At 36.5% G+C, this 21,051-nt stretch overlaps 1 protein-coding gene across 3 annotated transcripts in view; it reads left to right on the top strand.

The window, feature by feature from the left end:
• The window catches only part of LOC140739973 (zinc finger RNA-binding protein-like), an 80,243-nt gene that overhangs the window by 55,011 nt on the left and 4,181 nt on the right, over positions 1-21,051 (top strand). For all 3 annotated transcript variants that reach the window (XM_073068698.1, XM_073068697.1, XM_073068696.1), the window contains 6 exons: positions 9,965-10,136; positions 10,846-10,987; positions 11,333-11,430; positions 12,749-12,844; positions 15,556-15,667; positions 16,969-17,066. In XM_073068698.1, the coding sequence (XP_072924799.1) occupies positions 9,965-10,136; positions 10,846-10,987; positions 11,333-11,430; positions 12,749-12,844; positions 15,556-15,667; positions 16,969-17,066 (718 nt within the window). The remainder of the gene's footprint in view (positions 1-9,964; positions 10,137-10,845; positions 10,988-11,332; positions 11,431-12,748; positions 12,845-15,555; positions 15,668-16,968; positions 17,067-21,051) is intronic.

Raw genomic sequence — 21,051 nt, 5'->3', positions numbered from 1 at the left:
TGAAGAATGGTAAGCATTATCGGTGTTGATGATGAAGCTAACTGCTTTAGCCTAGTAGATAAATATGAGGATAGTTTAAACTCCACATGTTTACAATGCAAGCTGCTGCTTCAGTTCAAAAGTTATGCCACAGTCCTGCTTTTCAAACCAAGGCCGCATTTACTTGTTAAAATAAACCACATTAAATGGATAAATAGATGAATGTAAACTTCTCACATTTGTTTCAAAAATTTTGTTTCAAAATTCTATGGTTTTGCTAGAAAATATATGAAGTCTGAGTTAATTTTTTAAAAACTGTATGCAATTCTTTGTCCAATTGTGCCCTCTGCTGGCAATATTGAAATGATACAATAATGAATGTAATTTAAAGCAACACACACAAAATGCTGGAGGAACTCAGCAGGCCAAGGTAATTGACTTGTTATGGAGTTGTATTAGTTGAGAAACAACTGTACAGATTGTATAATGCAAGTTTGAAATTACTCGATGTATTAACTTTTGAACTGCAGTGGATTGTAGTTAGTTGGGCCATGAGCTAATTGGGGCAGTCGCTTATTTGGGACAACTCTTAAAGAACAAAAGCTAATGGAGAAAATAGCTGGGATTTCCTTTGTTTATTAGGGACAATGCTGCTAAATTGGGACAGGAGATTGCTGCTGAACAGTTTCTAACTAGCGTCAGTTGCATGAACTTTTGCGGTTGCTTAGAGCAAACAGTTTTCAAATAGCATCGGTTTTATGAGCATATGTTCAAAATCCAGTGATTTTTGTCACTGATGGTGAGAAATGAGCAGTAAGGCAATGTAGAACAGTTTTGCTCATTGTTGTTTCAAACTTGGAGATAGTAGAAACGAGTGAAAATGGAACAATTTCACTGCATCAACAAGTTAGGATTTACGAAGGTTCTAAGCATTTTATTATCAAAGTATGTATGCAGAATACAATTCAGAGATTTGTCCTCTCTAGATAGCCATTAAATACAGAAAACCATAGTAGATGAAAGAAAGACATCAATCCCCTCACCTCCACGAAAAGAAAAAGAAGCAAAACCTCGCAAACTCCAAACCTCCTTCGCGCAAAAGCTAACAGATCACCCACATGGAGAAACAACAAAAACATCAAACCCCAAACCTTCATCCTGACAATCGGTACCAAGAAAGAATGGGCAAAAACACGAAAAAACAGAACTGAAAGAGGGCAATATGAGCTACAGTTAGTTTGAACAAAATCTCAGAATTTCGATAACATTTCCCAGGGCAGCGACTCGAACCAGAGGGCAGCAACTTGAACCCTGCGGCCCCTCCAGAGGGCAGCAACTCAAACCCAGTGGCCCCTCTGAGAACCACTTGCTCTCCTCCACATTTGCCTTCGTGTTTCAATCTTCCTTGACGGTTTAATCAGCAAGAAATATAGTCAATCATGGCCCCTTGTTTAGTCTCTGAGCTTCTCTTCATGGTAGCTTGTGCTCACATTCTTCTCCCGGAGTTTAGCTCACTCAATTGAACAACAGACTGTAAGTCACAGTTTCAACAGTTTCAAAAACAAGATAATAAGAAGGTATCAACTATCATCTTAAATATTACAATGAAAATGAAGATTTGGAGAATGTTGTCATCAAAAGCATGGTATGAAGGCAGCCCATTATTTGTACTAGTTGTTTGTATTGATTTTGTTCATTTACAGTCAATCAACACAACACGGTGGATGATTTCCTCCATCAATAGCTATTAGGAACTAATACTCATTTTTATGCTACTGTAGAACTTTTACCAGTGTTCTAATTTGTTCTGTATTTCATTTAAATATTTTCTTTGTTACTCAGTTAAAAGGTAGTTTGTCTTTTTTTATGCCTTTTCTAAACTATTTCCATTAAACTTAAGCTAATTGACACAACCCAAAATGTACTGGTCCTAATTAACCCACATCCAGAGTATATGGTACACAGATATTGGAAAAAAGAGAGAGCGAGAGAGATACCACTTCTACCTCTTCCAACGATTCTGAGTGAGGCACAGAGAGATCTGTATTTACTGACAATTACCTTTATTGTTCAAACTAACTAATACGTGAATTCATACACTAAATACCCTGTGCGCACACCTGCTAAGTGTCCCTGACTCTCCTGAATAGTCAAAGAAAAACAAAGGTATTACCCGGGTGGAGGAATTTACGCTGGCCAGGCACTCCTTGTTCCTCGTGGTCCCGACTTACTCTCCAAGTGCTTCACGCAGGGTTCTTCTCGCTTGTGTCTGCGATGGTTATACTTCGAAGTTTACCGCCACCGGCGCACACAAAGCATCCACTTTTATATCCATTGCTTATCAATTCAAATGTCGCATTCCGGTGTCATTGGCCGCAGGTCATGTGTCTGGCCTTTAACACCTGGTCATTGGCTCTGGTCCAAAGCAGCATCCATCTATTGTCCTCTTCCCATCAAGGGACAGTTGCTGACTCATGGCTCTTTGTTCTCAGTCAGCAATGAGCTCGAATCACCTCAGGCATTCACAAGTCTGCATGTTATAGCCAACCAAAGAATACCTCACAAACAACTCCTTATTTGGAAATGACCTCCAGTCCAGCAGATTACCTAAAGTCTTTGTGTCTTCTTTAAAACACTAATCAAGTCCAGCATGTCAAGCTCACAAAATGGAGAATTGAGTGTCTTCACAAAATGGTAGCCTCCATCCCCCAAGCACACAGCAAGAACAAAGACTGCTTCCACTGTCCTTGATTCATTTGAATTCACTGATTTGAAGATTGTCATTCTTTCTGGCCAACACAGACTTCATACTATTTTCCTGTGACCATAAAATTGTCAAATCCCCAGAAGTTTGTATTGACATTGCTCACTAACACTTTTGTCACCAATGGTTCTGCTGGGGGATGTCACATGATGACGTAGGATCGAGACACGGATATCCAGCTCTCCCGTTAAAAAAAACTAATAAATTAATGTTTAAGTGAAGAAAAGTTAGTAAATATTTTCTAAAAACTACGTCTAAACTACTCAGGATTTTCCTTAGATATGCCTCCTAAACAGACAAAGAAGAAAGCTTCTACTTTGAAGATAGTACAAGTTGAGCCAGCCACCATGAAGAAGCTTCAGACTCATGTGCATTTTACCTCCGGTGACACAGAATGGAAATCGGCCGCAGTATCAACAGTCTCCAAGAAGGAACAACAGGAACTGCGCGTGCGCGCAGGAAAGGGCATGCGCAGACGTGAACAATTTGAACTACAAATCCCAGCTACGATTGGAAGCGGAAGTGAAAATGAACCCGAGGTAGATTTGGATTCTCTGGAGCATACAGATGAAGATGAGGAGGTAAAAGAAGAACAACAGGAAGAGATTGGAGGTGGAAGATACTCTGGAGACATAAGGGAAGCTTTGGTGCAAATAATGCATGAATTAAAAGAATTTAAAAAATTAAAAATAATACAAGAAGATATTTTTAAAAAAAGGCTATGTTTGATAAAATGGTGAAAAAACAGGAGAAAATGGACAAGAAAGTTAAAAATCTGGAAGAAATAACGTGAGCCACTATTGAGAGAGTGAATAAAATGGAAGATAATGTTCTTGCCTGGACATCAGAAAGAAAACAACTGTTGGAAAAATAGACATGCTTGAAAATTTTAGTAGACGAAATAATATTAAAATTGTTGGTCTTAAAGAAGGGATAGAGGGAGAGGATCCAATAAATTTTTTTCAAAAATGGATCCCGGAAAATTTGGAAATGGAAGAGGGAACCCAGTTGATTGAAATCGAAAGGGTCCACAGAGCTTTAAAAAGATCAAGACCTCAAGTTGATCAAAACCCACAATTAATCTTGATAAAATGCTTAAGATATGAAGATAAAGAAAAGATCCTGAAGGCGGCTGCCCAACGGGCCACTGATGATAGAAGGGAAAACAGTTCTTTTCTATCCTGATATAAGTTATGACCTTTTGAAGAGAAAGAAGGAATTTAACCCAGTGAAAAAAGTTTTATGGGAGAAGGGTTATAAATTTATATTGCGCCACCCGGCAACCCTGATAATTTTTTTGGATGACGGGAAAAGAAGATTTTTTACTGATCATCGGGATGCAGAGGAGTTTGCACAAGAATTCCCAAATATTCACTAGTCACAGTAAAGATTTAAAAGTGAAACAGATTAAAGATGAAGACGGGGACACTGAAGTGAGTTGATGGACATTAAAGACAGAAGGATATTTAAATATACTTTTAATTATATGATACGGGGCAGAAAGGTAAAAATTTGAGAAATATTAATCAAGAGTAGTGATATTTTTTCTTATTTTATATATACTTTTTTCATGTTACGGGGGAGCTGGGGAAACTTCGGATCGATCGCTACAGGATTCATGTGTGTAATCATGGCATTTGCCATGACCCGCACAACTGAAGGGGGTAATGTTGTGTTATTTTTCATTCACAACATTAGCAGGGGAGTTTTTTTGGGTTTTTTTCTTTATAATCTATCTTTTATCTTTCTTTCTTTGCCTGGATATTTGGAGGGGAGACACATAGCAACATGGAGAATTTTAAAATAATTCCCCAAGGTACTATGAGAGTTGAAATATTATGTATTATTATAGACTGGAGTAACCCCGTTAAAAATAATTACTAATTTACTGAATTTTTAAAGTTTTAATGTTAATGGGCTTAATGGACCGGTGAAAAGAAAAATAATTTTAACATACATTAAGAAAATGGAAATAGATATAGCTTTTATACAAGAAACACATTTAACAGAGATAGAACATCAGAAATGTTATAGCAGCTTCATTTAATTCAAAAGCGAGGGGACTTGCAATTTTGGTCAACAAAACTTTACCAATTAAAATAAAAAATCTATTAATTGATTCTGCGGGAAGATATGTAATTATACATTGTCAAATCTTTTCAGAACTATGGACTCTTATGAATATTTATGCACCAAATGAAAACGATGTAAAATTTATACAGGAGGCTTTTTTGAATTTGGCTGACGCGCACGATAAAATATTAATAGGTGGAGACTTTAACTTTTGTCTAGTCCCAGTTTTAGATAGGTCAACAAAGGTTGTTACAAAACCAAAAGTAGCAAAATTAACTTTATCATTGATGAAAGATTTAAATTTGATTGATATATGGAGAAGAATTAACCCAAGAGAAAGAGATTATTCATTTTATTCAAATAGACATAAAACTTATTCAAGGATAGATTTTTTTCTTACTATCAGCGAATATTCAAGACAGAGTGAAAAATATGGAATATAAAGCAAGAATATTGTCAGATCATTCCCCCTTGATAATGACAAAGATAATGATGGATAAGGAGGAATCGATTTACAGATGGAGATTTAATTCAATATTATTAAAACGTCAAGATTTTTGTGATTTTATGAAAAATTTTTATTTTTAGATACAAACTCACATTCAGTTGATGATAAATTTATATTATGGGAAGCGATGAAGGCATATTTGAGAAGCCAGATAATGTTATACTTCTAAAATTAAGAAGGAATATATGGTAGAAATAGATCAATTGGAAAAAGAGATTATAAAATTAGAAAAAGAATCTCAAAGATATATGACAGAAGAAAAACAAAGGCAACTTGTTAATAAGAAACTACAATATAATACACTTCAGGCATACCGAACAGAAAAAGCAATTATGAGAACTAAACAGAGATATTATGAACTAGGTGAAAGATCACACAAGATTCTTGATTGGCAGTTAAAAATAGACCAGGCTTCCAAAACGATAAATGCAATTAGAACAAGTGTAAATAAAATTACTTATAAGCCTTTAGAAATCAATGAAACTTTAAAAAAATTTTATTCTGCGTTGTATCAATCAGAATCACAAAATGATATTGTTGAGTTAGAAAGGTTTTTATCACAAATAATTCTCCCAAAATTGAATTTGGAAGAACAGAAGGGATTAGATGTGGCTTTTACATTAAAAGAGGTCGAAGAAGCTCTAGGATAACTTCAGAGTAACAAATCTCCAGGAGAAGATAGTTTTCCGCCTGAATTTTACAAAAAGATTTATTAATTCCTCCTTTTATGGAGTTAATACATCAAGCGGAAAGAACGCATAAACTTCCAGAATCTTTTTCGACACCTATTTTAATAGTATTGCCAAAAAAAGACAGAGATCTTTTAAAACCAACATCATAAAGACCTATTTCTTTGTTGAACACAGATTATAAAATAATAGCAAAGATTTTATCTAACAGATTATCTAAATACTTACCAAAATTAATACACATGGACCAAACAGGATTTATTAAAAATAGACAATCGGCAGATAATGTAACTCGGTTACTTAGCATAATTCATTTGGCACAAAACAGGGAAGAAATGAGTGTAGCAGTTGCTTTGGATGCAGAAAAAGCATTTGATAGATTGGAATGGGATTTTTTATTTAAGGTATTGGAAAAATATGGATTAGGAGTAACTTTTATAAAATGGATTAAAACCTTAAATACTTAACCCCAAAGTTAAAGTGGTGACAAATGGCCAAATTTCAACAACATTTCAGTTAACAAGGTCAACTAGACAAGGTTGTCCATTATCACCTGCTTTATTTGTGTTGGCGATAGAACCATTAGCTGAATTGATTAGAACTGACTCAGATATTATGGGTTTCAGAGTTAATCAGGAGGAATATAAGATTAATTTATTTGCTGATGATGTTCTGATTTATCTAACTAACCCATTACAATCGTTGCGTAAATTATCTTCTAGATTGGAAGAATATGGGAAAATATCAGGGTACAAAATAAATTGGGATAAAAGTGAAATTCTATCTCTTACTAAAGGAGATTATAGTCAATGTCGATTAATAACTCAATTTAAATGGCCGATAAATAGTATAAAGTATTTAGGTATAAGAGTTGATAATGATATAAAGAATTTATATAAATTACATTATTTGCCATTATTGAAAAAAATTCAAGAGGATCTTGATAAATGGATGATGTTACCAATAACATTAATAGGTAGAATCAATGCTGTAAAAATGAATATATTCCCTAGATTACAATATTTATTCCAAATGTTACCAATACAATTACCGCAGAAATTATTTCAAGAGTTAAATAAATGTGCGAGGAAATTCCTTTGGAAAGGTAAGATGTCAAGAATATCGTTGGAAAATTTGACATGGAAATTTGACCTAGGAGGGTTACAATTACAAAATTTTAAGAATTATTACAAAGCAAATCAACTTAGATTTATTGCATCTTTTTTTGATGAAGGCAAACCGGCATGGATTAGAATAGAATTAGACAAAATAGGAGAAAATATACCAGAAGAGTTTATATATAAATGGGAATCTAAATGGATATGGGAAAAGAAAGAATCTCCTATACTAAAACATTTGATTGATTTATGGAATAAGATAAATGTTGATGATAAGATAAAGAAATCTTTATTAGCAAAGAGACCTTTAATTCAAAATAAACATCCCTTTTACAATGGATAATCAACTTTTATATAACTGGATTCACAAAGGGATTAGATATATAGGAGACTGTTTTGAAGGAGGTACCGTAGATTCCGGACTACAGAGCGCACCTGATTAAAAGCCGCTGGCTCTAATTTTAGAAAGAAAATCAATTTTGTACTTGTACAGGCCGCACCGGATTTTCGGCCGCAGGTGTCCCACGTTGTAATATGAGATATTTACACAGAAAGATATTACACGTGAGGATTTTTTAACTTTTAATTAAATCCATATGGTAACATAAACAAATACATATTAAAAATGCTTTTTTTCGAACCGTGCCTGTTACGCGGCTACTTTTAAATATACGTTGCGTATACTTTTTTACTGAACAACATTCCAATATCTCCTAACGACTGGTAAAAAATATATATACTGCAGCCTACCAGGAAAAGTTATTGATCGCCTTTAACTTAAAAGCAGCGTTCGCTCAGATCTAATGCTGCTCGCGTAATGCGCTCGCCCCCTCCTTCCCGTTTATCGCAAACTGGTATTTTTCCCACAAGACGCGGCGAAACCGGGTGTGACGTCATAGCATCCCGCGATGTAGTACAGAAAACAAATATAGTTAAAACACTTCTAACTTTAACTAGAAAATGAATTACTAAGCGAAAATATTATAAACTAAATAACTGCCATAAAGGCAGCACAATGCTTTTCTTCGAGTGTTTTCCATGTTGATGAGGGTGAGTACAAATGACTGATTTACAATAATTGTGAAAGTGCGCTTGATTTATCGTACAATTTCATTGGACCTCTGTGAACTACTCATCAATTTTATTGGTCTACTGTTACGAGGCAAAATGTTTTTGGCGGCATGAAAAAAATCATGCATTAGCCGCACCGTAGTAAAGGCCGCAGTGTTCAAAGCTGTTCAAAATGTGGGAAAAAAGTAGCGGCTTATAATCCGACATCTACGGTATATTAATGTCATTTGACCAATTAAAGAATAAATATAAAATATCAAATAACACTCTTTTCTGTTATTTCCAGTTAAGAGCTTATTTAAGAGATAAACTGGGTCAAACAATGTTATTGCCGAAACCTAATGAAATAGAAACTTTAATTCATAAAGGAAAAATTTTTAAATTTCTGGTATGTATAATTTGATTCAAAATCAGGCAATTAAACAAGGAATTCATAAGTCAAGACAAAAATGGAAAACTGATTTGAATATTAAAATTGATGAAACAAGTTGGTCAAGATTATGTCTTGACAGTATGACAAGTACAATAAATGTTCGACTAAGATTAGTACAATATAACTTTTTACATCAAATATATATTACACCACAAAAAATAAATAGATTAAACTCAAATTTATCTGATCAATGTTTTCGATGTAATCAAGAAATTGGTACTTTTTTTACACTCTACTTGGTCTTGTTTTAAAATTCAACCTTTTTGGACAAATTTAAGAGTTTTACTGGAACAAATTATTGGAATACAACTTCCATATAATCCAACATTATTTTTACTAGGCGATATTGAAGGGATAAAATCGAAATCCAAATTGAATAAATATCAGAAAGAATTCATAAAAATTGCATTGGCAGTAGCCAAAAAGACTATTGCAGTTACTTAGAAATTGGATTCATATAGATCGTTGGAAGAATGAAATTTTTAGCTGCATTCCACTTGAAAAAATTACTTATAATTTAAGAGATAAATATGAAATATTTCTGAAAATTTGACGCCCTTATTTACAAAAAATAGGATTAAATATATAGGTGCTTCGAAGATAAAATTATTGGATATCTGGGGAAATAAATAAATATACATATTAAAGCTATTATGAACTCCATGGAGCATGTGGGGATCTTCTGAAATCCAGGCATTCTTTCTTTCTTTTTTCTTCTTTTTTTTCTATAAGGATATGTTAGGGGGGAGGGGGGAAGGGCCGATAATTTTCTTTTTTCTTTCTGTAACCTATTTGAAAATTCAATTAAAAATTTTTTTTTTAAAAATACCAATGGTTCTGCTTGGACATCTTGGCTCAATATAGTCTTGGTCTGTTCCAGACAAGGACAAAAGTATGATGGGCCAAATGGCCTCCAACTCTATTGCGTATGAAATCTTGCGAAGTGTCTGTTCATTTTTCTTTTGTTATACACAGTATGTTGGTAATCACCAACATTGCCAGCACTTTTCATTCAATTCCAATTGTTTTTGGGAAGATAGTAGTGAGTCAACTTCCTGAACTACAGTAGGTGGTTTGGTGAAGGTATATCTTTGATTCTGATGGGAAGGCACTCTAAGAGTTTTGACAGGAACGTTTACAGCAGTCAATTAACCTGACAGCCACACATCTTACAGACATGGAAAGAAACTCACATATCGAGGCAAAATCCATGTGATCATATGTATGCAAATTCCACATATTACTGGAGGTCAGAATTGAACTAATGTCACAATACTGCAGCTGAACTCCAAGAAACACATGTTCAAAATTTCTACCATATTTTCACAGGAAAGGTGACCTTGGATCACGAGTGTTAAAAGGAGTTATGCGTGTTGGTGTGTTGGCGAAAGGATTGCTTCTACGTGGAGATCGGAATGTTAATCTTATCCTGCTCTCTGCCCACAAACCCACCAAAACCCTTCTGGAGAAAATCTCAGCCAACCTGCCTAAACAGCTCTTGGTAACCATCCTTCTGAATTTAATTGAACTTCCTGAAACTATTTTCAGTGTTCTGACTAACACTAAAGAAAATTTGGGGGTCTTAGCTATGTCAGATATAGTTATTGCAATTTCAGATGTGTGCAAGGCATAGTGTCTTTATGGGTCATTTAGTTTATTTTAAGGAAATCAGTGCAGTTCTCAGGATTTGAAGTCATTTTTTGCTGGAGTTCTTTCCAATTTAGACTTTAAAGTCCAAACCAAATTGTTTTAAGCTATGCAGATTGGTGAAAAGCAACCAAAGGACCCGATAGGAAGGTGTTTTTTCTACTTCTGAAGGTGCTGACTCCTTTTTATTTTTGGATGTTGTTTAATGAACACAGTATAGCACATTGGCCTATTGTTAACATGCAAGTCAAATTGAGTGGTTAAAAAGTGGTCTTGACTGTGAGGTTGAAAAATGGCTACAAAGCCCTGTTGGCACCTAGCCACTCTCTGCTAACTCTCTTAACTCTTGAATAATGGTTAGTGATTTAACTGCCTCTCCACTTCCTTTTTCTCACAACTGAAATCGGCTGAAGTTGCACACTAGAATTATTTCTGTTGTTACTAGTTCTGTGTTGTTGCATTATGCAACAAAAGAAGGCTCAGCATCTGAACAATTTTCATGAAATTGATTTCTAATCTTTCTTCAGATCTTTTCATATAAGGTCTTATTTTTTGATTTGTAGACTATAACAGAAGAATTATATGAGTTGAAAACCTGCCCAGATGAATCTTGCATTTTCCTGACTACGAATAAAGAGCCTAAGATGCAGGTCAAAATTTCGCTGACCTCTCCTGTAATGCGAGATGATATTCTGAAAGACAAGGGTGAGATTCATTCAAAAGTTTTGAAAAACCGTATGTTGGGTGGAAATTTGTGTGTCATTGACATTTACCTGAATCACTGGGCTGGAGGGGGTTTGGCCACAAAATTTCCCAATGGCATGGAGTTATTATAAGTGTACTGCAACCTAGTCCTAAAGAAGGAATGCAAACGACTTTTCCCATGGTGTTTTTTTCATTTAATTCTGTTATCCTTAGTTCTGGTCGGCCCTCAGATTCCCAATTTGTATCTGTAGAAAACTAGCTAAAATGGCGGCTTGTTCAGTATTTTAGCTCTCATTTACTATAAACTAACTGTTGCTTTGGGACTATCCCCTCTTTATTTTTAAGATGCAACAACTGCCCCAGTGCAGGATCCATCAGATGTATTGAACAAGCAAAAATGCCTTGAGGGTCTAGCTGCCCTTCGTCATGCCAAGTGGTTCCAGGTAAAAATATATTGTGTAGTGGTTTATTTTTCAGTATCCATTAGCTTTTAGGTGGGACCATTGATTTTATGACTGTTTACTGCCATCTTCATTAGTGATTGTTTACTGATTGCTCGGTCCTTTTAATAAAGATCATGAATTTACACTGACTGACTCAATCAAATTCATTTACTTTCTTAAAGGAGACAAAGCGAGAAAGCTGGAAATAAAGTAGTTACAGAGTTGGAAGAATTATCTTAGAATTTGAAACTAAACTGAATTTGGACTAACTAGAGCAATGAAGTTAATAAAGCCATTAACTTGCTGCTTTGCTTGATAGCGGTTGATGACGTTCACCAACAGTGATTTTTTTTTTAAATTTCTGTTTAATATGTGGGATTTCAGAAGTGTTAAATATATTTCAGAAATCAAGCATTGGTCACAATCATTGTTCTGATTAAAATCTTTTTTACCACAACTTGAACACAGGTGGTTTAGCTTATAACTGAGGCTTTTAAGGGCATATTTCCCTTTTCTATTTTAGAAATTTATGTTGACATGTGCACTTTGTTCTGTACATTTTGGTGAGTACAGAGGTGCCGTAAGTCAAAGTAACTGTAGATCTGAGATTGATATTTGGAAAGCCTTCAATGTGAAATGAAATATGAAATGGAAACAGGATGGCAAATAAAGAATGGTAATGTGTAGCTGGAATATCCTTACATTAGGATAACTTCTGTGAACATTGCATTGAATAAATTAATTCCTATGGTGCAGTTACCATCACTAAACTAGATAAACATGTTGCTTGTTCTTTAAGTCTTTATTTGATCTACAAGGATGTTTTATTCTAAAGCTGTAGTTTTAAAGGGCGGTTTTATTATTTAAATGTTGTTGTTCCAGAACATTTAAATTTACATTTTCTAGTGACCAATATTAATGATTTCTGCTCTGATTTTATAATTAGCATGAGGAATAAGTTCCATTCCATATTTCATTGTATTTTTTAATTGCAAGCAAAACAAGAAATGCTAGAAATATTCAGCAGGTCAGACAGCATCTGAGAAGAGGGAAACGGAATTGGCATTTTAGGTGAATGACGTTTCATTAATTCTAATGAATCCTCATCCATATGAACTGTTAACTTTGCTTTATCTTCTCCAGATGCTGATTGACTTCTGAATGTCTCTAGTATAATTTACTAATACTCTTTCATAGTTAACTGTTCTTCAAGTTTGGTGTACAATTGAATCTCATGTTGTGAATTAAATAATATATCTGCATTTCAACATTAATGAATTTAAACATAAATAAATATCATTTCCTTTGCAAATGGAAGGCGAGGGCTAATGGCTTACAATCCTGTGTGATCATCATACGAATACTACGTGACCTGTGCCAGCGTGTGCCAACGTGGGGAGCCTTACCAGACTGGGTGTGTATGCAAATTCTATGTGAGGTGATCCTAGTAAAATTATGTGTTTTCTTTTTCCCTATCCTTTCTAACCCTGTTTTTTTCCCCCTAGAAGCATTTAGTGTTATGATTCTATGGATATGATAGCTCCCGGGTACTCACCCAAGTTAGTTACATCAGCCTGCATGTTTGAATTTTAGCAACTATTCTTGGAGGTCAATATGGCTAAGGTGATTTGCCTCTTTATCAAGCAGCTTTGTGCAAATCATTAGATAATCCCTCAAGAGTAGGAACCTTGTGCTTTTCCCTTTTCAGTATATTAAGGCAAGTTCTAGAGCTGTTTCACCTCAATCCTTTCAGGCACATTTCTGCCTCTGGTAAAAATGGCCAGTGTATCATTGCCAATAAGGGGGCCAGTAGATGCTTTGTTTCAATTAAGCCAGTTTACAATTGTAAATATTTTGTCCATGTAACTGGTTCTAAAAAAGATTCATTGCTGTGACTTCATTCCAAATAAATGATTCCATTGTGAGTTCCATTCCAAATGCAGCAATTCATTATTTTTATAAGACATTTGAAGCTGTAGTAGTAATTGTGTGTCTTCCAATTTTAAAAAGATATCATTTCTTCACCCCTCAGATATTACCAGTAGCTGGCAACTCTTACTGATTTTTATCATTGTTTCCTCCTTTAGTTATTTTTTGCTTAGTAATTTCTTCTGGCCTTGGAGACTTCAGATTTACAGTGCCTATAAAATGTATTCACCCCTCCTCGGAAGATTTCATGTTTTATTGTTTTACAACATTGAAACACAGTGGATTTAATTTGTTTTTTTTTACACGGATCAAAAGAAAAAGACTCTTTCTTGTCAAAGTGAAAATAGATCTCAACAAAGTGATCTAAATTCATTACAAATATAAAACAATAATTGATTACATAAGTATTCACCCACCCCCCCACCCCACTCTTAACATGACACACCAAATCATCACTAGTGCAGCCAGTTGGTTTTAGAAATCACATACCTAGTTAAATGGATATCTGGCTTTGGAGATCAGTGTGCAGTCAAGGTGTTTTGATTGATTGTAATAAAAATACACCTGTATCTGGAAGGTCCAACTGCTGGTGAGTCAGTATCTTGGCAAAAACTACACCATGAAGCCAAAAGGACACTCCAAAAAACTCCACAAAAAATTATTGAAAAGCAAAAGTCAGGAGATGGATACAGGAAAATTTCCAAGTCACTGAATATCCCTTGGAGCACAGTTATGTCAATCATCAAGAAATAGAAAGAATATGGCACAGCTGTAAATCTGCTTGGAGCATGCTGTCCTCAAAACTGACTGTGCAAGAAGGGGACTAGTGAGGGAGGAGACAAAGAGACCTGTGACATCTTTGGAGGAGTTGCAAGTTTGTGGCTGAGATAGGAGAGACTGCATACAGCAGCTGTTGCCTGGGTGCTTCACCAATTGCAGCTTTATGGGGAAAGTGGCAAAGAGCAAGCCACTGTTGGGGAAAAAAAACTCACATGAAATCTCAGCAAGAGTTTCACAGGAGGCATGTGGGAAACTCTGAAGTCAGCTGGAAGAAGGTTCTACGGTCTGATGAAACCAAAATTGAACTTTCTGGCCATCAGACTGAACACTATATTTGCCGTAAGCCAAACACTGCACATCAAAAATGCACCATCCCTACCGTAATGCGTGGTGGTGGCTGCATCATGCTGTGGGGATGACTCACTGCAGCAGGCCCCGGAAGGCTTGTGTAGGTAGAGGGTAAAATGAATGCAGCAAAGTACAAGGAAATCCTGGAGGAAAACCTGATGCAGTCTGCAAGAGAACTGTGAGTTGGGAGATTTATTTACCAGCAAGACAATGACGCCAAACATAAAACCAAATCTACACAGGAATGGCTTAAGAACAACAAAGTTAATGTCCTGAAGTGGTCAAGTCAGAGTCCAGATCTCAATACAATTGAGAATTTGTGGCTGGACTTGAAAAGGGCTGTTCACTCATGATTCCCATGCAATCTGGTAGAGCCTGAGCAGTTTTGTAAAGAAGGATGGGGAAAGATTTCAGTGTCCAGATGAACAAAGCTGATAGAGACCTATCCACACAGACTCAAGGCTGTAATTGCTGCCAAAGGTACATCTACTAATTACTGATTTGAGAGGGGTTATTTTGTGTTTTATATTTGTAATTAATTTAGATCACTTTGTAGAGATCTGTTTTCACTTTGACATGAAAATGTCTTTTTCTGTTGATCAGTGTCAAAAAAGCCAAATTAAATCCACTGTGTTCAATATTGTTAGCCAATAAAACAAGAAAACCTCCAAGAGGGGTGAATACTTTTATAGGCACTGTAGTTCTTCCAGCTTATTTCTATGGTTGATAGATGTAATCATTCAGAATGGACCATTACCCTGTTGATTTCTTTCATTTGCTGCCAGAGCCATTAATTCCTTCTCCCTATTCTGTAGCATTCCTCCTTTCTTCCACTTTAGACTGTGAGTTGGCTTTATTCAGAGATTGAACTAGCCTTTGTTCTTCCAGATGTGCATTTCCAGTTCTTTAGTTCTTTTACACTTGATATTTTAGATTGAATTTGAGTTTAGATACAGACTGCTGTTCTGGAGGAAAATGTCAACGTTCTTTGTATATACTGTATTTCACAACTTTGAAAGTAGGTTCAGATCAATTTTAATTCCCCATTGCTTTTTTGAAAAAAAACAGGCTATGGAGCTGCTTGTGGAGAAAGCCATTAGCAGTTCTTCAGGCCCATTGAGTCCTGGTGATGCAATGCGGAGGGTATTGGAATCTATTGCCTCTGGAGTTCTTCTTCCAGGTTGGTGACTCTTGCTTGTTTTGGGAGTGAATCGTCTTTTGGCCTGTATCTTCTTGTGCAAGGCATTTTTTTTCCCCCTTTCAAAATTATATGATTTTTTTTTTTGCTCAAGTTAAAGGATGTCACTGTTGAGAATGGACCGCCCACTGTTTGTGCCCCCATTCGTAGCATCATCGCACTTCGGTCAAGTATAGCAATCCTACTATTTAAGGTTCACAATACTGTGTCCCAGCACTCCCAAGTCAGTTTCAGCACTTATTTATAGAATTGACTGCTCCAGTGATGAGGTTATCTCTAACTTTCCCAAGTGGTGTATTGTGATAATTTTTCTGTGACTATATCAGTATTTTGTGGCCATTTTGAACTACAGTAGATTTCCAGTATTAAGCCAAATTAAAGACCTTGTCAGATAGTAAACTAGGTCATTTCCTGCAGAACTAAACTCAAATTCAAGTGAATAAAGGCCCAGGAGATGAAAAGAGCAAAGTCTCACCTATAGTACAGCAATGGCTGCCTTCTACTACAACCTAGTACCGGGTATAGAAGAGGCAATTAAAAGAGAAGTTGAATTATTTATCATTCCCAATTGTGAATGAATCTTAGTACTTTTAAGTTCATATTGAAGGCTTTACCAGCTGTCTCAATTTTTTAAAAGAAACTCAAGCAATAGACTCCAGCATGTCATTGTATCACTGTGACTTCTATGCACTTATGCCTATTGGTTTCATTCTGCATTTTAGCAAAAGTGAATCTCTCTCAAATATTCTTTATATTGACTATTTAAAACTGAACAGGTGAAGTAAAGCCCTGATTTTTGTGTTAAGTTCTAATAGAATTTAAGTTGGAAGATAGGTTCCTGTTGTTCCTACATCCAGGCTCTTTCAAAGCCTTATGATTTTAACATGTTCTATTAACCTCAGTGCAAAATTTTGCAACTAACTGTAAGTCCCCAAAGACTGAAACTGTAGCTTGTAGATGATGGGGCTTCACTGCAAAGGAGAGTGTGTTGTTATCTCTTGCTGTCTAGATTTTTCAGGATATAGAATAACCTTTAAGAATAAGATGGGTGATCTGGATTTTTTTTTTGGAAGCTTGTTCCATAATTTACCAAATCAATTTTGATTTATGTGCAATTTCCCCAAGAATAGAATATGCACAGCAACACTTTTGATGCCACGAAAATGGTAGATGATGTATCTCTTGTATCGAACAGTTTTACTTATGTGATGAGATCAGTTGTTTATTTTAAAATTCAAGTCTGGTTATAGTGTCTGACCATATTTTGTATTTGCTTGCAACAGATGGCCCTGGACTTCTAGATCCTTGTGAAAAAGATCACTCAGATGCCCTTTCCTCCATGAACCATCAGCAAAGAGAGGATATTACAGCCAGTGCACAGGTAAGATTTCTTTGCCAGGCATATATCCATTTCATCCATCTCTTTAAAACCAACTTTCAAACATCCAGAGTGAGGTGAAAATAAAAAGGCCAATGTCCAGAATCTGAAATTAAAGCAGGAAACGGAAAATTCATCAGCCTTTTAAAAGAGTACTAGACAACCGGGTGACCCATTGGGTCACCCTTTGAGAGAAAGATAGTGCAGTCTGATGTGACCAGAATGCTCGTTAAATTTCCCTGAATGCTATTGGTATCGCTTTGCTTTGGAAATTAAAGAAGAAAAACTCAGTTTATTAAGGAAGAAAGAAGCGTAGCAGGACAAATATAGCTCCTACTCGTTTAACGAAGGACACTTTTGATGACAACATTTCTGGTTGATCTGCCACCCTTCAAGAATACTCTTAAGTTTGCATTTCTTTTTCCCTGGCTTAAAGCCACATACTGCTAACCATGCTGGAATACAAGTTTCTCCAGAATAATCAACACATTTTCCATGGTTTGGCTTGCGCCTTATGTATAGTCATAGCAAAGCATGACTGTATCAGGAACTGACTCCGCTGAAGAGGGACATCTTCCCCTTTTGATAAACTGAGAGTAATTCTTGGGATCATGACAATGTCATTTTTGAATGCACCAATGTTACTTTGCTACGATGAGATTGTCATGCAGTTCTTCCACCATTATTCGCATTCCATTGCAAAGCCTTGGTGGATCCAAGTTCCTCATTGAAATGATGGGAGATCCCCTCTTCAATTCCAGTTTATGTGGTGGCAATCCAAAGAGTTCGACTGAATCAAGGAATTCTGTTGGAAAATGAGTGGCGTTAGCTCCTTCATTTACGGCATTGAAGGAACAGTATTCTTTCATGATTCCAGGGAAGCGTCTAATGCATGTGAAGTTTATTTTTCGCATCATTTCATTGAGAGGAACCAAGACCGAATTCCTCGAGAACAGTTCTGCAGGATTGTCGAAAGTCGGGTAGATGAAATCAGTACATTCTTCCATAGTTTTTGCTGGCAGAATCATATCTTCAGGTAATTCAATTTCATTGTTTTCATTTTTCTCAATCTTGTCTTCTCCAACATCCAATAGAAACTCAGAATATCATCCTTCTCCCTCACTCAATCACATGTTTCTCTTCAGTTGAAACTTGATGAAGCTTCTCCATAAGTAGGATGTTTTTATGCATGAATTCTCCACATCAGCATCATTTCCTTGTTTCACAACTGCTAAAAGCTGATGGAAATCGCCACAGCAAATGGTTAAAATACCCCGAAGGCCTCATTCTTGCCGCATACATCACAAAGAGTCCAGTCCACGGCTTCGAAGCCCTCCCTCCTAATCATGGGGCACTCATCCCAGACAATAAGCCTCGCATTTTGGAGTAAATTTGCAGTATTGGTGTTTTTATCGATGTTACAAAGGACATCTTCATTGTCTTTGAGGGATATCTTTATTCTTAAATGCGCTGTCCGACCACCAGGCATCAAGTTTGCTGCAATACCAGATGATGCTACAGCAATAGCAACACCTCCATCTCCCCTAACTTCAGCGAGGATCAGGTTGCTGATAAATGTCTTGCCCTTTCCTCCTGGTGTATCAGTGAAAATCATTGAGAGATTCCTTTCCAAGCAGTCGCACACATATTGATATATTTCTCTTTGCTCATTATTCAATAGCGGCTCCTTCTGTGAAACAAATTCCTGCTTTTCGTCTCTGTTGCATTGTAGTTCACGCAATAATTCCAGATTGCCAGCACTTTGAGTAATTGTACCATTTCTTGGTGTCGGCAAGTTATGTTCTTCAAGTTCTCAAGTTTCTCTTGGAAATACAGAAGAGCTTGTCCATGATGCCTCTCATCGATCATGATATTAGGATCACTGATGGTTCTACTCTCCATTTGTAAGAAATCTTCAGACATTGCATTCTTGAACCGGTTCCATAATTGCTGTGGATTGTTGATTTCAGTGTTTGTTAGCAAGATGACAAACAAATCTCTCATTGCTTTGGGCATCCTTGTTCTCTCTGCTTCATCCGTAGTTTGCTGCCAATGATCGTCAGCTTGCAACAATCCTCTCTCTCTGCAGAAGTCTTTGAATGATGGAAGGATATCTCTATCTTGTGTTTTTAATGATTCGAAAGATACTGGCCTCTTTATGTGATGAAGAAGAAGTCTCAAATAGTAGGGTCACCACTGTGTGGAGAAACGGTATACACTCCACCTAGAACATTTGCTTCAAAAATCCTGGAGTACTCCTCCACTCTTTTCCCCATTCTCCTTCTTTCCCATCTCTTATTAATCCAAGTGTCGAATTTGGGAATATCCGCATAGTACAGGGTTCTTGCAAATGGATCGCGAGTGCAATGATCCATAAATTCCATTAAAGTGGTTCTTGCCATATCATTATTTAGTTGCAGAGCAGCATCATCTCAAAAGAATACTTGATGCTGTTGGGGAAGGTGCACTTGAAGGTGAATAACGGCTGGTTCCCTCTCATGAATTGGAAATTCAAGTATCGATCCGACAGTTTCAGAGGGCCCGATATATCTGCCTGTCAAATACTGTGTGATTTCATCTTCTCTATTCACTGCAAAAATTGCCCGATCACTCCCCTTCATGGTATACTTGATCACGTATTTGATGGACTTGACAGATGAGCATATTTCTACATTTAGATGACAATTGAACAGCCTCAATAATTGGGCATTATAGGAGACACCCATTCAGAAGTTATAGTTCGACTTTGTCGTCCTACTTGTTGACCTTCGAGTCCTCCCGTTTCCACAGACCGTCTCCTATACACAGGATATGAATCATCCCCACACCTTGTATGTTCAACGAATGGCTTCAGGTACCTCTTACTGCATGTACCATTTTGCCAACATGGTGATTTAAGTGGTGCAATACGGACCATTTATCATGTGCTTCAAGCCCATTTCATGCAGCTCGGGATCTTCTTTTGGGTCTGGTATTTCTGCTTGCATGAATCTATCATAATCTTGTGGTCTCGGCTTGGATGCCTCATCGAGCCACAGCAGACAGTGCAAATGAGGCAGACCCTGCTTTTAGTATTCCACACTTACAATGTAAGTGATACACCTACCAAAGAGACCATCTGTTCCAGTGAGGTACTTCATAAACAACTTTCTCTTCAAGTCAAACACTCTTGCGATTCAATCCGGCCGATTGTTTGGTTGCTGATGCAAAAAAAAATGCTGTCGGAATTCGGGCCAGTTTGGATTGCATGTCATTGTAATGAAACATGAAGCATTACCATACCTGCGTATACACATCATGGCATCCTGACATCGTTCCATCATGTTATCTCAGTCCACCGACAAATGTCGAGGAGAGGATGATGTGCCTTTCGATGTTTCTGAAATCATCATCATTCAATGCATCAATCAGGCCTCTGGATGTTGTTGATCTTAAAGTTGCTTGATTCATTCAGATGTAGCTCAGTCTCTCGCCTTCAATCTTAGCAGCCATATCAACCAAGTATTGTTGGAATAGACGTCCTCCTCTGAGAAGGTCATTAAACTCATTCTCATTGTTCATTATTCGATACGCATAATAACGCGTTGCTGTCAGTTTCTTGTTATTGGTCATTCGGAGTAGACGTCTCCAAGTAGAAAGAAAAGTACGTATTGAAAGCTGTCATATGAGCGATGGGACTCTGAAATTATTTGCAAATCACCTCCTCGTTCTTTCAACGCAATGTGCTGTGATCTTGCTTCACTTTCGGTGCTGTTAAGTATAACGACAGTGACTTTGTTGGCAATTTGTGCATTAAATTTTCTCTCGTGCTCAAATGCCAATCTCTGGTCAGGATCAATGACAATTGACGTCTCTGGCATGCCTCGAATTTGTTCTTTTGCAAGTCAAAGAGATGCAATGTATGGGTTTCATTGTCGTAGTAGGTTTTCCAATAATTCAACAATCTCACGTTGAATTCCATCATTCTATAATATCCCCATTCTCAATT

Source organism: Hemitrygon akajei, chromosome 16 (genome assembly GCF_048418815.1).
Source record: "Hemitrygon akajei chromosome 16, sHemAka1.3, whole genome shotgun sequence".
Taxonomy (NCBI): Eukaryota; Metazoa; Chordata; class Chondrichthyes; order Myliobatiformes; family Dasyatidae; genus Hemitrygon; species Hemitrygon akajei.
This window is presented reverse-complemented; position numbering and strand designations above follow the sequence as displayed.